The sequence below is a fragment of the Chlorocebus sabaeus genome, chromosome 15 (genome assembly GCF_047675955.1).
Source record: "Chlorocebus sabaeus isolate Y175 chromosome 15, mChlSab1.0.hap1, whole genome shotgun sequence".
In the NCBI taxonomy this organism is placed as follows: domain Eukaryota; kingdom Metazoa; phylum Chordata; class Mammalia; order Primates; family Cercopithecidae; genus Chlorocebus; species Chlorocebus sabaeus.
The window spans coordinates 48817631-48836398 of record NC_132918.1 but is presented as its reverse complement, the minus strand read 5'-3'; the positions used below and the strand labels follow the sequence as shown (position 1 = coordinate 48836398).

The 18768-nt window shown below is 45.4% G+C and overlaps 1 protein-coding gene across 2 annotated transcripts in view; it reads right to left on the bottom strand.

Moving 5' to 3' along the window:
- The window catches only part of GK5 (glycerol kinase 5), a 73504-nt gene extending 67084 nt beyond the window's left edge, over nt 1-6420 (bottom strand). The window contains exon 1 of one of the 2 annotated variants that reach the window (XM_008008862.3): nt 6132-6420. In XM_008008862.3, the coding sequence (XP_008007053.1) occupies nt 6132-6278 (147 nt within the window). In that variant the 5' untranslated portion in view covers nt 6279-6420. The other variant, XM_008008865.3, reaches the window with a different exon arrangement.
- Between the last annotated feature and the right edge of the window lie 12348 nt (nt 6421-18768).

The following is an 18768-nucleotide window of genomic DNA, read 5'->3' as shown; positions in this document are numbered from 1 at the left end:
CATCACCAGAAACCAGAAACCACCTAAATGTACTTCAACAGGTGAATGAATGTAGTACATCCATATAATAGACACTACTCAGAAATAAAAAAGAATAAACAAGTGAGATACATAACAACATGGACAAGTCTCAAAGGCATTATGCTGAAAAAAATCCAGTCTCAAAAGGCTACTTACTGTATGATTCCATTTATATGACATTCTTAAAAAGACAAGACTGTATGGAGAACATATCAGTGGTTACCAGAGGTTAGGTGGGCAGGGAGATGTGACTAAAATAAGGTAACACAAGGGAGCTTGGGGATTACTTCTACACATGTGCTAAAGTTCACATAAGTATACACCAAATGTCTATTTTACTTTAATATAAAAAATAAAATAAATTTTGTAGGCTGGATGCAGTGGCCTGTAATCCAGTACTTTGGGAGGCCAAGGCAGGAAAATCGCTTGAGCCCAGGAATTCAAGATCAGCCTGAGCAACGTGGCAACCTACCTCTACAAAAATACAAAAAGAGTGCAGTGGCCCACACCTGTAGTTCCAGCTACTCAGGAGTCTGAAGTGGGAGGATCACTTGAGTCCAGGAGGTAGAGGATACAGTGAACTGTGGCCACGCCACTGCACTCCAGCCTGGGAGACAGAAGGAGACTGTCTCAATAAATAAATAAATAAACAAACAAATTTCATAAAAATCTATGGCTTCAAGTTAAAATGATGGCTTAAACATATGCATGCATCTCCAATTCCTCCCAGTCTATTAAAAGGAAAACATCAACAAGGTTTAAATGCATGAGGACAAAGAGAAGAGCAAATAGGATCAGACTAGATTTTAACAAAAATTTTTTTTTTTTTTGAGACAGAGTCTCACTCTGTCGCCCAGGCTGAAGTGCAGTGTCAAGATCTCGGCTCACTACAAGCTCCGCCTCCCAGGTTCACACCATTCTCCTGCCTCAGCCTCCCGGGTAGCTGGGACTACAGGGGCCTGCCACCATGCCCGGCTAATTTTTAAATATTTTTTAGTAGAGACGGGGTTTCACCATGTTCGCCAGGATGGTCTCAATCTCCTGACCACGATCCGCCTGCCTCAGCCTCCTAAAGTGCTGGGATTACAGGCGTGCCACCGCGCCTGGCCACAAATGTTTTTAATATGAACAGTGAGTGGGCAGGTGGTACATGGCTTAGGACAGAGGAGAAAATGCCAATACATCACTGTCTGCTCAGATTACACTGCATCTCTACTCACCCTGGCTCCCATTTCACTCAGAGTAATACCATTATTTATTATAATGGCCTATAAGACCAGAGTCAGGTCACCTCTACCCTTCTCCTGAGAATGTGAGCTCCTAGAGGGCAGGGAATGTGTCTCCTTAGTTCATTTTATCCCCAGCATCTACAAGTGCCTAGGGTTTCTTAGATATTCCATAAAGTGAATGTATGAATGAACATATGAGTGAACTATGAGAGCGATGCCCGTAAGCAGAGAGCAGAGATTCTAGGGTGGAACTCTGGAAATTAGAGGTTCCTCTGAAAGCTGGGATGCCAGATGGGGTTGTACACAGGACTGGTTCAAAGTCTTTATAAGGAGCCCCAATTCCTTTCCTCCAGCAAGATCACTGCCCCTCCCTAATCTGGCAGAAAGTAAGAGATTTACTTCTGGAGGGGTTGAACTAGAGTTCTGTACTTGCAAATGACAGATATACCTAAGTGCTAGGGCAAGGCATGGTACCAAAAAAAATGCAGATAACCAATCAAGATCACTAGTTAAGGAAAATTTCTAACATGTGGTATGAAAAGTCCAAAATAAGGAAAAAAGGCACTCTGAGGAAACAGTGACAATATGGGGAGTGTAAAGTGTTACACAAGGTGATGTAGAAAAAGAATCTCTTATTCCCCAGTGAGCTCATCAAGAACAGATTTAACACAATCTATTCTCCTGTCAATTAATACTTCTGCCCTTTCTATGTAATGCTTTTATGACTATAGACTGTAATAGTTTAACTACAAGAAACACTTTCTTACCCCAGAAAACTCAATGTGGATATCATTGCTTCAAGGCTATAAACCTTCAGATTTGACCCAGGGTCACTTCCCCCCACTTTACCAATCAGGATGTCACATACCATCCCCAAACAAGTTGCAGTAGTGAAATCTATTATTTTACAGGAGAGCCAAACCAAAATTAGATCAAGAATATAATAAAAGTTAAAAAGAAAATGTTTTTGAGTAAAAACAAAAGACGACAACCACTTAGTCCATTTTTCAAGCATGTACAGAGAGTACACAGTATTACTGTTTGGAGTGACCTTTCTGTCCTGTTCTTCCAACCGAGACATTATCATTTTTTTATAGTTTCTCATAATGGCATGATGTTCCACTGGGGAACATGATAAATATTCTCCATTTTTAAAACCAAAATATACTAGCAGTTAATATATATATTTAAGAGTCCCTAAGAAAGATTTTTTAAAAATACAAATTACAGAAAAAAGCTAAAAATGTACCTCTACTGTTAAACATTTAAAAAATAAAGGCCATAAGAAATAAGACTGATGTCTTCTCACAGCCTATTTTGTTCTTATCTACAAAGGGGAATCTCTTTTTTTTTCTTTTTTAAACATTTCTTTCCCAGTATCAATCAAATCATACACTAAGAGGTTTTAGGTTTCTATTATACATTCTTTCCATTGGAATATTACAAGAGATGTAATTTCCACTTGACAGAATAAACACAATCAAGTTCTGTGTCTAAGTCATAGAGTCCCATGAATTCCTAACATTTTAACTGCAATTCAATTATTTATTCTGTAACGATGAGGTAATACACCAGGTACTAAGCAGCAATGTGGACCAACAAGATCCTTGTTCCTAAAAATCTAAAATTATCTGCAGTAAAGGACCAGTTGCTGCTTGTTTTTTTAAAAAAATTTCTATTCATGGGTGCAGCACACCAACATGGCACAAGTATACATATGTAGCAAACCTGCACGTTGTGCACATGTACCCTACAACTTGAAGTTTAATCATAATAAATAAATTTAAAAAATAAAATAAAATAAAATAAAAAAATAAAAAAATTTCTATTCATTGGCTGGGCACAGTGGCTCACGCCTGTAATCCCAGCACTTTGGGAGGCCGAGAAAGGTGGATCACGAGGTCAAGAGATCGAGACCATCCTGGCTAACACAGTGAAACCCCGTCTCTACCAAAAATACAAAAAAATTAGCCAGGCGTGGTTGTGGGCACCTATAGTCCCAGCTACTCGGGTGGCTGAGGCAGGAGAATAGCGTGAACCTGGAGGGTGGAGCTTGCAGTGAATCAAGATCGTGTCACTGTAATCCAGCCTGGGCAACAGAGTGAGACTCCGTCTCAAACAAACAACAAAAAAAATTGTATTCATTGTGGACCAACAATTTTTAAGATACAATTAAGTTTCTAGTCCAGGTGCGGTAACTCATGCCTGTAATCCCAGCACTTTAGGAGGCTAAGGCAGGAGGATTCCTTGAGCCCAGGAGTTCCAAGGTTGCAGTGAACTATGATCAGGCCACCTGGGGAACAGAGTTAGAATCTGTCTCTAAAAATAACAATAATTTTTATAAAGTTTCCAGAAAAAAAAAAGCACACAAAATACAATCCCAAATCTTTCATTACTGGAATCAATAGACATAAAATTAATTACTCTGCCAAGTTGCTACACAAGTTCCTAAATACTCAGTTTTCTTTTATTATCTCAATCCCAGCAGCCCTGTAACTACACTTTGAGCAGAACTGCTGTAACCTCCTACTACACAGAGAGGCATTGCTGCACATTTCTTAATCTACGACTGTGCTTTACCCGGGAAAAGCAGGCATTTTTTGTTGTTGTTGTATTTTTATTTACTCATATCTTTCTTTTATCCAGACACATTTTCCACAGTTTAGAGTCTGTGCAAACCATCCTGGCCTCCTGCCACTCACAGCAATCTTGATCCATCTTTGGGATTCTTCATTCCTAAAAAAACTAATGATCTGCCCCAAATTATATATTAACTGTGAAACTTTGCATTTTCTAGTAATTTATTTCTCCCTTCGGTTCCAAAAATTTCAATTCCTTAAAAGAAAAATAAAACAAACAAACAAAATAACCAGTGCTTAAAAGTACTTTGTGTCTAGACTTATAAGGGAGACTTTAAAAAGTATCATTGTGTTTGTGATAAATACTCTTAGAAAGATAAGGAGTACCCAGTCATTGAACGGTGGTATCTGCCTTTCATTTGTCCTTTCAGGCTGGGATAGGGATAGTGTGTGGGTGGGTGGGCAGTGTTCCCACACAGCTAGCCAGAGAAGGGACCAGGGAGCTGCTACAGTCCCAGTTCCACTGTCTTGGTCCTGAAACCTAAATGCAGGCCGGGCGTGGTGGCTCATGCCTGTAATCCCAGCGCTTTGGGCGGCCAAGTCGGGTGGATCACCTGAGGTCAAGAGTTCAAGACCAGCCTGGCCAACATAGCAAAACCCTGTCTCTACGAAAATACAAAAATTAGCAAGGCATGATGGCGGGTGCCTGTAATCCCAGCTACTCAGGAGGCTGAGGCAAGAGAATTGCTTGAACCCAGGAGGTGGAGGTTGCAGTGAGCCGAGATCATACCACTGCACTCTAGCCTGGGTGACAGAGCAAGACTCCATCTCAAAAAAACAAACAAACAAACAAACAAAAAAAAAAACCTGAATGGAAGGAAGTCTGATGTTTCCTCAAAACAAATGCTCAAAGCAGTCACTACTCACTGGCATTCTAGCTGGACCCACTTCTGGGCAAGTGCTACAAAGAAAAACACCTCTAAGGTGGTCGGAAGAATGGGACACTGAGAAAACGGGGGAATACAGTGCTGCTGGGAATGGTTAGGTAACTGATGGCTCCTGCCCTCCCTCAAATTCCTAACATAAAAAGATGTTGGTACTGGGAAGAGAAAATAAGAACACCATAACAGGCTGGCCGCAGTGGCTCATGCCTGTAATCTTGGCACTTTGGGAGGCCAAGGCGGGTGAATTACTTGAGCCCAGGAATTCCAGACCAGCCTGGACAAAATGGCAAAATCCCATCACTATAAAAAATATAAACAAATTTAGCCAGGCATGGTGGCCCCTTGCCTGTAGTCACAGCTACTTGGGGGGCTGAGGTGGAAGGATCACATGAGCCCAGGAGATTGAAGCTGCAGTGGGCTGAGATCACACCACTGCACTCCAGCCTGGGTGACAAAGTGAGACTCTGTCTCAAAAGAAAAGGAACAACAATAAGAACACCATAACAAATAAACATTATTTTTGGTGCATTGACAATTGTGTAGAAATCAACACTTCAATAATATGAGAACAGAAGGATATCAATGTGTTGGTTGCTGACCAATATTATCAACAGTTCAAGGCTTTACGAACATCCAGCCAATGACTTGGCAGGTCTCTCAAACGAGGGGAAATAAAGAATTGTATGAATTCTCAAAGATCGAAAATAGAAAAGTGATGACCACACTGCCTTCAAAACTTGCCCAATACCTCTAATATCCATGGCAATCAGTTGCTCACGTAAGGAACCAGCATTTTGTGGAGTAGTAGTTAATAATGATGACAAGTGAAGAATAGAGAATAAACTTAAATTCTATAAAGATATGAAAAGTTATTGAGGCACAAGTCCAAAGGCTATAATAAATAAAAAAGAAAAAAAGTTGTCAAAAATTAAAATGTAAATAAAGATGTGATGGGAGATCTATCAGGGAAGTGCAGGAAGAACCGAGCAACTCACAAACCACCCTCTGGCTGGACGCGCACAGCCTGCCCAGTCCCGTTCGGCAAGTCACCTCAGTCCCATCCAGGTAAGGCTGGACAGGTGGTTCTCCAGGTGGCAGGAGGCGAGCTAGCGGCCCAGGTCATACACCGGGCCCCTGGTGCCCTCAGTCTGGACAGGAAGGGCGTGCGGGGTTCAGCCTAGCCCAGGGAAGGTACGCGAAGACTCAGCCGGTCTGGGCGCGCCGCTCTGGCCCCAGGGTGCTGCAGGTGGCCGCGTCCAGGGCGGTAGGTGGGGCCCGCCCGCTCGCCTCCCGAGGCCGGACCCCTGGACTCAGCGAAACCCAGTCAGACCCGCGCCCCACGGCCGCCTCCAAGTCACCTTCTGCGCGCTGGAGCCGCAGACACGCGCCGCCCGGTCATAGACGTGGCAGCGGATCACAGAACTGCCCACGTCCAGCCCCAGCACGAAGCCAGCGTGCCGCGGCTCTTGCGCTCTCTGCTCCGGGTCCGTCTGCAGCCCCGACATCCCGATCCCACACGCCTCTCTGCTACAGACGCCTCCCCAGAGGGTGCGCTATAAATCCCGATGCTCCAGAATCCCAGGGCGCCGCGCCGGGCCGCCTCCCCCAACCCAGCCCCCAACCCAGCTCCGCGGGAGTTTAGAGAGGCCCGGCCCCTGCCGCCGGCTCCACCCCGGCGCCGTGACGTCACGGGCGCGCGCCGGCGGCCGCGAGGGAGGGGTGGAGGTGTGCTGGTGTGTGTGGTGCTCTGGAGCCCGAGATCGCCAGCCATGCTCACCCTCCAGTTGCCCGCCGCTGTTGGATTGACTTGGCCCTTAACTCTTTTTTTTTTTTTTTTGAGACGGAGTCTCACTTTGTCGCCCCGGCTGGAGTGCTGTGGCGCGATCTCGGCTCACTGCGACCTCCGCCTCCCGGGTTCAAGCGATTCTCTTGCCTCAGCCTCCCAAGTAAATGGGATTACAGGCGCGCTCCTCCACGCCCGGCTAATTTTTGTATTTTTAGTAGAGAAGGGGTTTCACCATGTTGATCAGGCTGGTCTCGATCTCCGGATCTCGTGATCCGCTCGCCTCAGCTTCCCAAATTGCTGCGATTGCAGGCGTGAGCCACCGAGCCCGGCGGCCCTTAACTCTTATTTTTTCTCTTGCGTGCCCAGCTTCCTGAGAGGCAGCGCCTGCGTTTCTCTTAACCCTAGCTACATTTGAGGAATCTCTATTAAAGAAAAATAGCTACCCCATATGCTAATCGTGAGGAGGAAAGTATAGGCTAGTTTATATAAAAATCTCAGAAAGTTTCGAGGTGCCATAAGGCACATTTATTCATTTCTCACCCATGATCATGACTAGAGTGCTGGAGAAATTTTTATCTCTGAGTAACTTGGGCAGACTAACCTGGGTCTCTGCGTTCGTGCAGAATTTTCCAAGCTTAAAACATTTGTAGAGGTCACTACCATATATGGTTTCCATTTTTTTGCTAACATTTTGGGTGCGACTTTATTTCAATATTATTAAATGCACAGCCACTGACTATGCTAGAGTTGAATAAAGTGCTGTTTTTCAAAAATGAAATAAAACAAGTGCCATAAAAAATTCAAAATTTGGCCAAAAGTATTAATGTTTATTAACAAACTGAGAGTTGCCCACGACTTCTCTTCCCAGAAAACGTGGTAAAGTTTGCACACAATGCAAAGCGGTAAATATTTGCTAAATGAAATACGACGCAAGGAAGAAGACTTTTCCCAGTCCTCTAGTGGGAAAGAAAGGAGAAAGCTTAATTAAAGTGGCTGCTTTGACCATCACGCTCCACACCGGCAGTTGTGTTTTTGGAATCTGAAAACCTCACAGAGGCCCTTTACCTTTTGTTGCTGCCCAAGGGGATGGGCTCATCCAGACACTTGACCAAAAGGAACAAGGCGTCCTGTGGAAATTTCGAGATTCTCGCGGCTCAGGTTCCTGGGCCTGGAGCTTTCCTGGGGAAGGTCCTGATCTGCAGGGAGTGGGGAGGTGGTTCCGCCTGTGCCACCCACCTCTCCACTGCCGCCAGCAATCTGTGAAGTCAGGGCCAGAAAATATTCCTTATCTCTTTGTAAAATTAGCAAACATATGAATATATGTTTTGTGTGAAAACGTTTAACAGTGCCAACTGGTATATTAAAAAGTAAAAGATAATCATTTTGGCTGGGCGCGGGGGCTCACGACTGTAATCCCAGCACTTTGGGAGGCCGAGGCAGGCGGATAACTTGAGGTCAGCAGTTTGAGAGCAACCTGGGCAACATGGTGAAACCCTATCTCTACTAAAATACAAAAATTAGCTGGGCGTGGTAGCCGGCTCCTGTAATCCCAGCTACTCGGGAGGCTGAGGCAGGAGACTCACTTGAACCCGGGAGGCGGAGGTTGCAGCGAGCCAAGATCATGCCACTGCACTCCAGCCTGGGCGACACAGCAAGACTCTGCCTCGAAATAAATAAATACCTACATGCATACATACATACATACTCATTTTGAATCAAAACTTTTTTTAGACAGGGTCTTGCACTGTCACCCAAGCTAGAGTGCTGCGGCGCCACCTCAGCTCACTGCAGCCGCGACCTCCCGGGCTCAGGTGATCCAACTAACTCAGCCTCCCAAGTAGCTGGGACTACAATCACCACACCCGCCTAATTTTTGCATTTTTTGTAGAGACTCTGTTTCGCCATGTTGGCCAGGCTGGTCTTGAACTCCTGGCCTCAAGTGATCCTCCCACCTTGGTCTCCCAAAGTGTTGGGATTAGGGGTGTGAGCCATTGCGCCCAACCAAATCATTCTTTTTTTTTTTTTTCTTTTTTGAGATGGAGTCTTGCCCTTGTTTGCCCAGGCTGGAGTGCAGTGCTGCGATCTGGGCTCACTGCAACCTCCGCCTCCCGGGTTCGAGTGATTCTCTTGCCTCAGCCTCCCAAGTAGCTGGGACTACAGGCACTGGCCACCATGCCCAGCTTATTTTTGTGTTTTTAGTAGAGTTGGGGTTTCACCATGTTGGCCAGGATAGTCTGGATCTCTTGACCTTGTGATCTGCCCGCCACGGCCTCCCAAAGTGTGGGGATTACAGGCATGAGCCACTGCGCAGGACCAAGTCATTCTTTTGGCCAAATTGTCCTGTTTATCAACTTACTTTCAGGCAATTTGACAAAATTGGCTCTTTGGCCATACAACGTGAAGCTTGGAACATACACCTGGACGAGTATGTTTTTTTTTGTTTGTACCCTGTTCAACAGTACTGATTTGTTCCAAGTGGCCTCAGGACTGCCTTCACCAGTGCTGACCATTTTGGTCGTGTGTGTGTGTGTGTGTGTGTGTGTGTGTGTGTGTATGTGTTTGTGTGTATGTGTGAATTATTGTAATTTGAAATAAATGACTAATGGGTCCAGTACTGGTCAGGGTTCTCCAGAGAAATAGAACCAATAGGATAGAGAGAAAGAGAAAGAGAGGTTTATTATTTTAAGGAGTTTCTTCATATGATTGTGAGGGCTGGCAAGTCCTGGATATTTCTGGGGCAGGCTAGCAGGCTGGAAACTCAAGAAGAGTTTCCATGTTGCAGTTTTGAGGAGACTTCCTTCTTTGGGAAACCTGTCTTTGTTCTTAAAGCTTAAAACCACCCTTGTGTGAGACTCATCCAGGTTTTGGAGGGTGATCTGCTTTACTCAAAGTCTACTAATTTAAATGTTAATTACTTCTAAGAAATACCTTCACAACAACACCTAGACTGGTGTTTGACCGAACAGCTGGGCATAGAGTGTGTCTAACTAGCCTAGCCAAGTTCACACATAATAGTATCCATATCAGTTCCCCATTCACAACAGAGAAAACGGTTTTGTATTACCTGATGTTAATATTTAGTATATTTCTCAAAGTGATATTTCTTGGCTTCTTGAAACCTGATACTTCCTTAATGATCCTTTTTATAAATTCAAATAAATTATATTGAGTATTATCAAAATCATAGAATTTGAAAACAGGGGCCTTAGAAACCACTTAATCTAGTGTTTCTCACATTGTTTTCAGATCTTGAACAACTTCGAGGCCCTAATGAACACTGTTTTCCCAAGAAGATGCTTATACACACAAAATTTTGCACATAACTTCAGGTGCTGGGTGTTGGGTAAAGCAGACATAAAGATCTCAGATAAAAATCAAGATCTTATTTCACAGTTGAGTAGGAGAGGCCTGGGGGAACAAAGAGATACCTGTTTATCCCACTTTCTTTGTTCTCTGTCAGCACCTCCTACCCTGTTCTTCCCTAAGGGAAAGGAGTATATGGGCAACAGGGCACAGGGCTCAGAGGCTTCTAAGGCCCTTTGATAACTGGTCATTCTCTTTTTTCTTAATTTTTAAAAAGTTTTATGGGTACATAGTAGGTGTATATATTTTTGGGTTACATGAGATATTTGGATACAGGTATGATAATCACATGGGGTAAACAGGGTATCCCTTATGTCAAGCATTTATCCTTTGTGTTGCAAACAATCCAATTATACTCTTATTTTTAAATGTACAACTACATTGACTGTCAAAAAATACTCATGTTGGTGTGAATGTGGTGAAAGGGGAACACTTAGACTGCTGTTGAGAATGTAAATTAGTACAGCCTCTATGAAAAACAGTGTGGAGATTCCTTAAAAGAACTAAAAGTAGATCTACCATTTGATCCAGCAATCCCACTACTGGGTATCTACCCAAAAGAAAATAAGTCATTATATGAAAATATGCTTACACAAATATATTTATTGCAGCACAATTCACAATTGCAAAGATATGGAATCAACCTAAGCGCCCATCAACTAATGGGTGAATAAAGAAAATGTGGTATGTGTGTATATATATATACACTATGGAATACTACTCAGCCATAAAAAGGAATGAAATAATGTCTTACAGCAACTTGGATGGAGCTGGAGGCCATTATCCTGAGTGAATTAACCCAGGAATGGAAAACCAAAGAAGTAGGAGCTAAGTACACAAAGGTACACAAAGTCATATAACAGACTTTGGAGACCCAGAAAGAGGAGGGTGGGACGGGGGTGTGTGATAAGAAGCTACCTATTGGGTACAATGTACACTACTCAGGTGACTGGTGCACTAAAATGTCAGAATTCACCACTATATAATTCATCCGTGTAACCCAAAACCACTTGTACCCCAAAAGCTACTGAAATAAAAAAAATTAATGTGATTTTTAACTATAGACACCCTGTCGTGCTATCAAATACTAGATCTTATTATTCTTTCTATTTTTTTTTTTGTACCTATTAGCTATCCCCACTTCCCCTGGCCCTACTCCTCACCGCTGTCCACTACCCTTACCAGCCCCTGGTAACCATCCTTCTACTCTCTATCTCCATGAGTTCAATTATTTTAATTTGTAGCTCCCACAAATAACTGAGAACATGTGAAGTTTGTCTTTCTGTGCCTGGCTTATTTCACCTAACATAATGACCTCCATTTCCATCCATGTTGTAAATGACAGTGTCAGGCCTCTGAGCCCAAGCCAAGCCATTGCATCCCCTGTGTCAGGCCTCTGAGCCCAAGCCAAGCCATCGCATCCCCTGTGACTTGCACATATACGCCCACATGGCCTGAAGTAACTGAAGAATCACAAAAGAAGTGAAAATGCCCTGCCCTGCCTTAACTGATGACATTCCACCACAAAAGAAGTGAAAATGGCCAGTCCTTGCCTTAAGTGATGACATTACCTTGTGAAAGTCCTTTTCCTGGCTCATCCTGGCTCACAAAGCTCCCCCACTGAGCACCTTGTGACCCCCACTCCTGCCCACCAGAAAACAACCCCCTTTGACTGTAATTTTCCTTTACCTACCCAAATCCTATAAAATGGTCCCACCCTTATCTCCCTTCGCTAACTCTCTTTTCGGACTCAGCCCGCCCGCACCCAGGTGAAATAAACAGCCATGTGGCTCACACAAAGCCTGTTTGGTGGTCTCTTCACATGGACGCGCATGACATTTTGGTGCCTTGACTCGGATCAGGGGACCTCCCTCGGGAGATCAATCCCCTGTCCTCCTGCTCTTTGCTCCGTGAGAAAGATCCACCTATGACCTCTAGTCCTCAGACCAACCAGCCCAAGGAACATCTCACCAATATTAAATCGGGTAAGCGGCCTCTTTTTACTCTCTTCTCCAACCTCTCTCACTATCCCTCAACGTCTTTCTCCTTTCGATCTTGGCACCACCCTTCAATCTCTCCCTTCTCTTAATTTCAATTCCTTTCATTTTCTGGTAGAGACAAAGGAGACATGTTTTATCCGTGGACCCAAAATGCCGGCACCGGTCACGGACTGGGGAAGGCAGCCTTCCCTTGGTGTTTAATCATTGCAGGGACACCTCTCTCATTACTCACCCATGTTTCAGAGGTGTCTGACCACGCAGCAGGGACGCCTGCCTTGGTCCTTCACTCTTAGCGGCAAGCCCCGCTTTTCTTGGGGAGGGGCAAGCACCCCGACCCCCTTCTCTCCCTGTCTCTACCCCTTCTCTGCTTTTCTGTGGGAGGGGCAAGCACCCTGACCCCTTCTCTCCCTGTCTCTACCCCTTCTCTGCTTTTCTGGGGGAGGGGCAAGAACCCTGACCCCTTCTCTCCCTGTCTCTGCCCCTTCTCTGCTTTTCTGGGGGAGGGGCAAGAACCCTGACCCCTTCTCTCCCTATTTCTACCCTTTCTCTGCTTTTCTGGGGGAGGGGCAAGAACCCGAACCTCTTATTTTTGCACCCCATTCCTGCCTTATTATATTAATAAGAAAAATAACAAAATAGTGTTGAAGTGTTGGGGCGGTAAAAATATTTTGGGGGGTGGTATGGAGAGAGAATGGGCGATGTTTCTCAGGGCTGCTTCAAGCGGGAGTAGGGGCGGCGTTGGAACCTAGAGTGGGAGAGGTTAAGCTGAAGGGAGATCTTGTGGTAAGGGGTGATATTGTGGGGTTGTTAGAAGCAGCATTTGTTGCATAGAATGATTGGTGATGGCCTGGTTGCGGTTTTGTATGAATTGAAAAACTAAATGGACTAAGAATTGAGAGGACCTAGGACATCTAATTAGAGAGTGCTTAAGGATGCTCAGCATAGCCTTGCTAGCAAAGATTATTTATTTACTTTAAGAGGGAATTTAGAGTGGTGGTTTGGGATAGCACTGGGAGATATCAGCTGTGATGGCTTGGAGAAACAGTGTAAACTAGCAGTGTAAACACGAGCAGGGCATTTATGAGTAGTTGAGAACAGTGAATAGGAGTATGACTAGACAGAAGATAGCAGGGATGACAAGTTTTTTGGGTTGCAGTCCAAGTTGATCTGGTGTCTGGAACGAGACTGGACTTAATAAAAAGGAGTGTCCACACAGGTGCTCGAATGGGCTGGAACCTGTAGCATTCCCAGGACAGGCCTGAATTCTGAGAAGGGAAAGTGGTAAAAGTATTGTCTAGTCCTTTTTTAAGTTGGTGACTGACCTAGTGAGGTGTGTTTTTAAAAGACCATTAGTCCGTTCTACCTTCCCTGAAGATTGAGGACGGTAAAGGATATAAAGGTTTCACTTTATATCCTAAGATATATACTAAGAGCCTGAGAAACTGCTTGGGTGATTTGACTATTAAAGGCTGGTCCGTTATCAGACTGTATAGAGGTAGGAAGGCCAAACCGAGGAATTATGTCTGAAATGACCACGGTGGCCTTCTCAGACCCTGTGGGAAAGGCCTCTACCCATCCAGTGAAAGTGTCTACCCAGACTAAGAGATATTTTCGTTTTCTGACTTGGGGCATGTGAGTAAAATCAATTTGCCAGTCCTGGGCAGGGGCAAATCCTCGAGCTTGATGTGTAGGAAAGGGAGGGGGCCTGAATAATCCCTGAGGGGTAGTTGAATAGCAGATGGAACACTGAGAAGTGATCTCCTTGAGGATAGATTTCCATGATGGAAAGGAAATGAGAGGTTCTAAGAGGTGGGCTAGCAGCTTGTAACCTACATGGAAGAGGTTATGAAATGATGACAGAATAGAATGGGGCTTGTGAAGCTGGAAGGAGATATTTTCCTTGGTCTAAGAACTATTTGCCTTGTGTGGGAAGAGATTGATAGGTGGAAGTTTCAGCGGGGGAGTAGGTGGGAGTGGCTGATGTGAAGGAGGAAAACTGCCGTGAGGGATAGAAGTTGGAACGCTAGCTGCTTTTTTAGCTGCCTTATCAGCATAAGCATTATCCTGAGCGATGGTTGGGGGAAGAAAATAGATTTGGGAAGTTATGAGAACTGTAGAGAGTTGAACATAGTTTGTGATTTTTTAGGGCCACTAACAGTATTAAAGCAGTGGCAGCCACTGCGTGCAGACATGAGGGCTAGGCAAAAACAGTAAGGTCATTTGGACAGAAAGGCTATAGGACGCGGTCCCGGCTCTTGTGTAAGAATTCTGACCGCACTAACCATGCCTAGGAAGGAAAGGAGTTGTTTTGTAGAAGGGATAGGGGTTTGGGAGATTAGCCAGACACGATCAGCAGGGAGAGTAAGTGGGTATTTATGAGAATTATGTCGAAATAGGTAACAGATGAGGAAGAAATTTGGGCTTGACTGAAGTAATGGGGGCTGTCCGTGAAGCCTTGCAGCAGTACAGCCCAGTTAATTTGCTGAGCCTGATGGGTGTCAGGGTCAGTCTAAGTGAAAGCAAAGAGAGGCTGGGAGGAAGGGTGCAGGGGAATAGTGAAAAAGCATCTTTAAGATCAAGAATGGAATAGTGAGTTGTGGAGGAAGATATTAAGGACAAAAGAGTGTGTGAGTTGGGCACCACAGGGTGGATAGGCAAAACAATTTGGTTGATAAGGCGAAGATCTTGAACTAATCTGTAAGACTTGTCTGGTTTTTGGACAGGTAAAATGGGGAATTGTAAGGAGTGTTTATAGGTTTTCATGCTGTGGGATGGAATATTGGCATTGAGTGGGGTAAGGGTGATTGAGTTTTAATGGGATAGTAATGGGCATGTGATCAGTTGCCAGGGAAGGAGTAGAGATGTCCCATACTTGTAGGTTAAGGTGGGGGGATACGAGGGGAGGATGTGAAGGAGGCTTTGAACTGGGGGGAAAGGCAGCAATGAGGTGTGGCTATAGCCTAGGAATAGTCAGGGAAGCAGATAATTTAGTTAAAATATCTTGACCTAATAAGGGAGCTGGGCAGGTGGGGATAACTAAAAAGGAGTGCATAAAAGAATGTTGTCCAAGTTGGCACCAGAGTTGGGGAGTTTTAAGAGGTTTAGAAGCCTGGCCATCAATACCCACAACAGTTAATGGAGGCAAGGGAAATAGGTCCTTGAAAAGAAGGTAATGTGGAATGAGTAGCCTCCATATTAATTAAGAAGGGGATGGACATACCCTCCACTGTAAGTGTTACCCAAAGCATCTGTGATGGTCCAGGAGGCTTCCGAGGTGATGGGGCAGCGTCCGTCTTCAGCCGCTAAGCCAAGAAGCTCTGGGAAGGAGTCAGTCAGAGAGCCTTGGGCCAGAGCTCCAGGGGCTCTGGGAGTGGCTGCCAGGTGAGATGAACAGTCCAATTTCCAGTAGGGTCCCACACAGATGGGACACGGCTTAGGAGGAATCCCGGGCTGCGTCCATTCCTTGGCCCAGTGGCCATATTTCCAGCACTTGTAGCAAGCCCCTGGGGGAGGAGGTTCTGGAGGAACCCCTGGCAGCTGCAGTTCAGGCGTTTGGAGTTGTGTGCTGGAGATGTGGCTGGGGTTTGTCTCACAGTGGAGGCAAGGAATTGCAACTCAGAAATAAGTTGCTACTTGGCTGCCTCTACTCTATTATTGTACATCTTGAAGGCGACATTCATTAAGTCCTGTTGTGGGGTTTGAGGGCCAGAATTTAATTTTTGGAGCTTTATTTAATGTCAGGAGCAGATTAGGTAATAAATTAAAATGCATATTAAGAATAAGATGGCCTTCTGACCTTTCAGGGTCTAGGGTTGAAAAGCTTCTCAGGGTTGCTGCTAAATGGGCCATGAACTGGGCTGGGTTTTTTATATTTGATGAAAAAGAGTCTAAACACTAATTGATTTGGGAGAGGTCAGATAAAGAAAAAGGAGCATTAACCTTGACTATGCCTTTAGCTCTAGCCACTTTTTTAAGAGGAAATAGCTGGGCAGGTGGGGAAGGGCTAGGAACGAAACTGTAAGCCAGACCGGGTGTGAGGAGGGCAGGTGATAAAAGGATTATAGGGTGGGGGAGCAGAGGCTGAGGAAAAATTGGGACCTAGCTCGGCCTGGCGAGGAGGGGAGAGGTCAGATGGGTCTGTAAAAAAGGAAGATTAGAAAGACTCAGCAACGCTTGGGGTTGGGACTGAGGGGACAGGAGGGAGGGAAAGAAGGAAGATTTGGGATGAGTTGCATTGGGAACAGAGACTAGGGAGAGACTGATGTGTAAAAGAATGCCTGGACGTCGGGCACCTCAGACCGTTTGCGTAATTTGTGACAAGAATTATTTAGATCTTGTAGGATGGAAAAATTGAAAGTGCCATTTTCTGGCTATTTGGAACTACTGTCGAGTTTGTATTGGGGTCAAGTGGCATTGTAGAAGAAAATAAGGCATTTAGGTTTTAGGTCAGGTGTGAGTTGAAGAGGTTTTAAGTTCTTGAGAATACAGGCTAAGGGAGAAGAAGGAGAAATGGAGGGTGGAAGGTTGCCCAAAGTGAAGAGAGTAAAGACACAGAAGGAGTTTGGGGTTCTTGCCCTCCAGAAAAGTGGGAAAGGGGTCGGGGCGTGGAAATAAGGGATTGGGGTGCAAAAATAAGAGGTCAGGGCACAAAAATATGAGGTGGGGGCACAAAAATAAGAGGTCAGGGTGCTTGCCCCTCCCCCAGAAAAGCAGAGAAAGGGTAGAAACACGGAGAGAAGGGGTCGGGGTGCTTGCCCCTCCCACAGAAAAGCAGAGAAGGGGTAGAGACAGGGAGAGAAGGGGTCGGGGTGCTTGCCCCTCCCACAGAAAAGCAGAGAAGGGGTAGAGACAGGGAGAGAAGGGGTCGGGGTGCTTGCCCCTCCCCCAGAAAAGCGGAGCTTGCCGCTAAGAGTGAAGGACCAAGGCAGGCGTCCCTGCTGCGTGGTCAGACACCTTTGAAACATGGGTGAGTAATGAGAGAGGTGTCCCTGCAATGATTAAACACCAAGGGAAGGCTGCCTTCCCCAGTCCGTGACCGGTGCCGGCATTTTGGGTCCACGGATAAAACGTGTCTCCTTTGTCTCTACCAGAAAATGAAAGGAATTGAAATTAAGAGAAGGGAGAGATTGAAGGGTGGTGCCGAGATTGAAAGGAGAAAGACATTGAGGGATAGTGAGAGAGGTTGGAGAAGAGAGTAAAAAGAGGCCGCTTACCCGATTTAATATTGGTGAGATGTTCCTCGGGCTGGTTGGTCTGAGGACTAGAGGTCATAGGTGGATCTTTCTCACGGAGCAAAGCGCAGGACAGGGGATTGATCTCCCGAGGGAGGTCCCCTGATCCGAGTCACGGCACCAAAATGTCATGCGCGTCCATGTGAAGAGACCACCAAACAGGCTTTGTGTGAGCAACATGGCTGTTTATTTCACCTGGGTGCAGGCGGGCTGAGTCCGAAAAGAGAGTTAGCGAAGGGAGATAAGGGTGGGGCCGTTTTATAGGATTTGGGTAGGTAAAGGAAAATTACAGCCAAAGGGGGGTTGTTCTCTGGCGGGCAGGAGTGGGGGTCACAAGGGGCTCAGCGGGGGAGGTTTTTGAGCCAGGATGAGCCAGGAAAAGGACTTTCACAAGGTAATGTCATCACTTAAGGCAAGGACTGGCCATTTTCACTTCTTTTGTGGTGGAATGTCATCAGTTAAGGCAGGGCAGGGCATTTTCACTTCTTTTGTGATTCTTCAGTTACTTCAGGCCATATGGGGGTATGTGTGCGAGTCACAGGGGATGCGATGGCTTGGCTTGGGCTCAGAGGCCTGACATACAGGGTCACATTTTTTTTTTTAATGGCTGAATAGTACTCCATTATGTGTAAGTACTATATTTTCTTTATCCATTTCATTTGTCAATGGACACTTAGGTTGCTTCCAAATGTTGGTTATTGTGAATAGCGCTGCAATAAACATGGGAGTGCAGATAGCTCTTCGATGTACTGATTTCCTTTCTTTGGGGTAGTCCATTGTTATTGATTCAGAAGCCACTGCTGCTGTGTGCTGCATTACCTGGTGGCCTTATCCTTCATCTGACCCAGCTGCTACATCCTAGATTCTGGGCTGGACAGCTCTCCCAGGCTCTTTCTCCACCACTGCCACTTCTTACACATTATCCTCTTACAGCAGACCCAGGATTACAAATCCTTATACCAGCCTCTCACACTCTCAAGAAATTTGATTGCAGCTCCTCAGGGCTGGATCAGAAATCACGTGAAGGTCATCATTCTCTGGGGAATAATGTCATACCCCAAAGGGAAATGAATGGTGCCTCAGGACTGAACCCAGTGACCTCAATGCCCTCCTTCCTCCAAAAAAACTAATCAGTGTCCCTTTCTCCTAGGGTGACCAACAATCCCAGTTTTCCCTTGACTGAGGAATCTCTTGGAACACAGGACTTTCACTGTTAAAATCAGAAGTTGGTAGGGCAAGCTGGAACAGTTGGTCACCCTACTCCTTTCAGGAGCTACAAGTGCTCCTACCAACGTGTTTGGGCCTAATCATCATCCCAACCTCCTTCTCACTCGTCTTCCTAGAGGCTCTCGGGTTCTGCAAGTAACTTCCGCTGGGGACTCTGGCTACATCATGTTTTGGTGTCAGTTGCTGGTTTTAGACAGTGAACTCCTTGAGAGCAGGGATGGGGCCTTAGTCTTTTTTCCTTAAGGCACAGAAAGTATTCAATGACTTGGCTGAACACGGTGGCTCACCCCTGTAATACCAGCACTTTGGGAGGCCAAGGTGGGCAGATCACTTGAGGCCAGGAGTTCAAGACCAGCCTGCCCAACATGGCAAGACCCTATCTCTACTA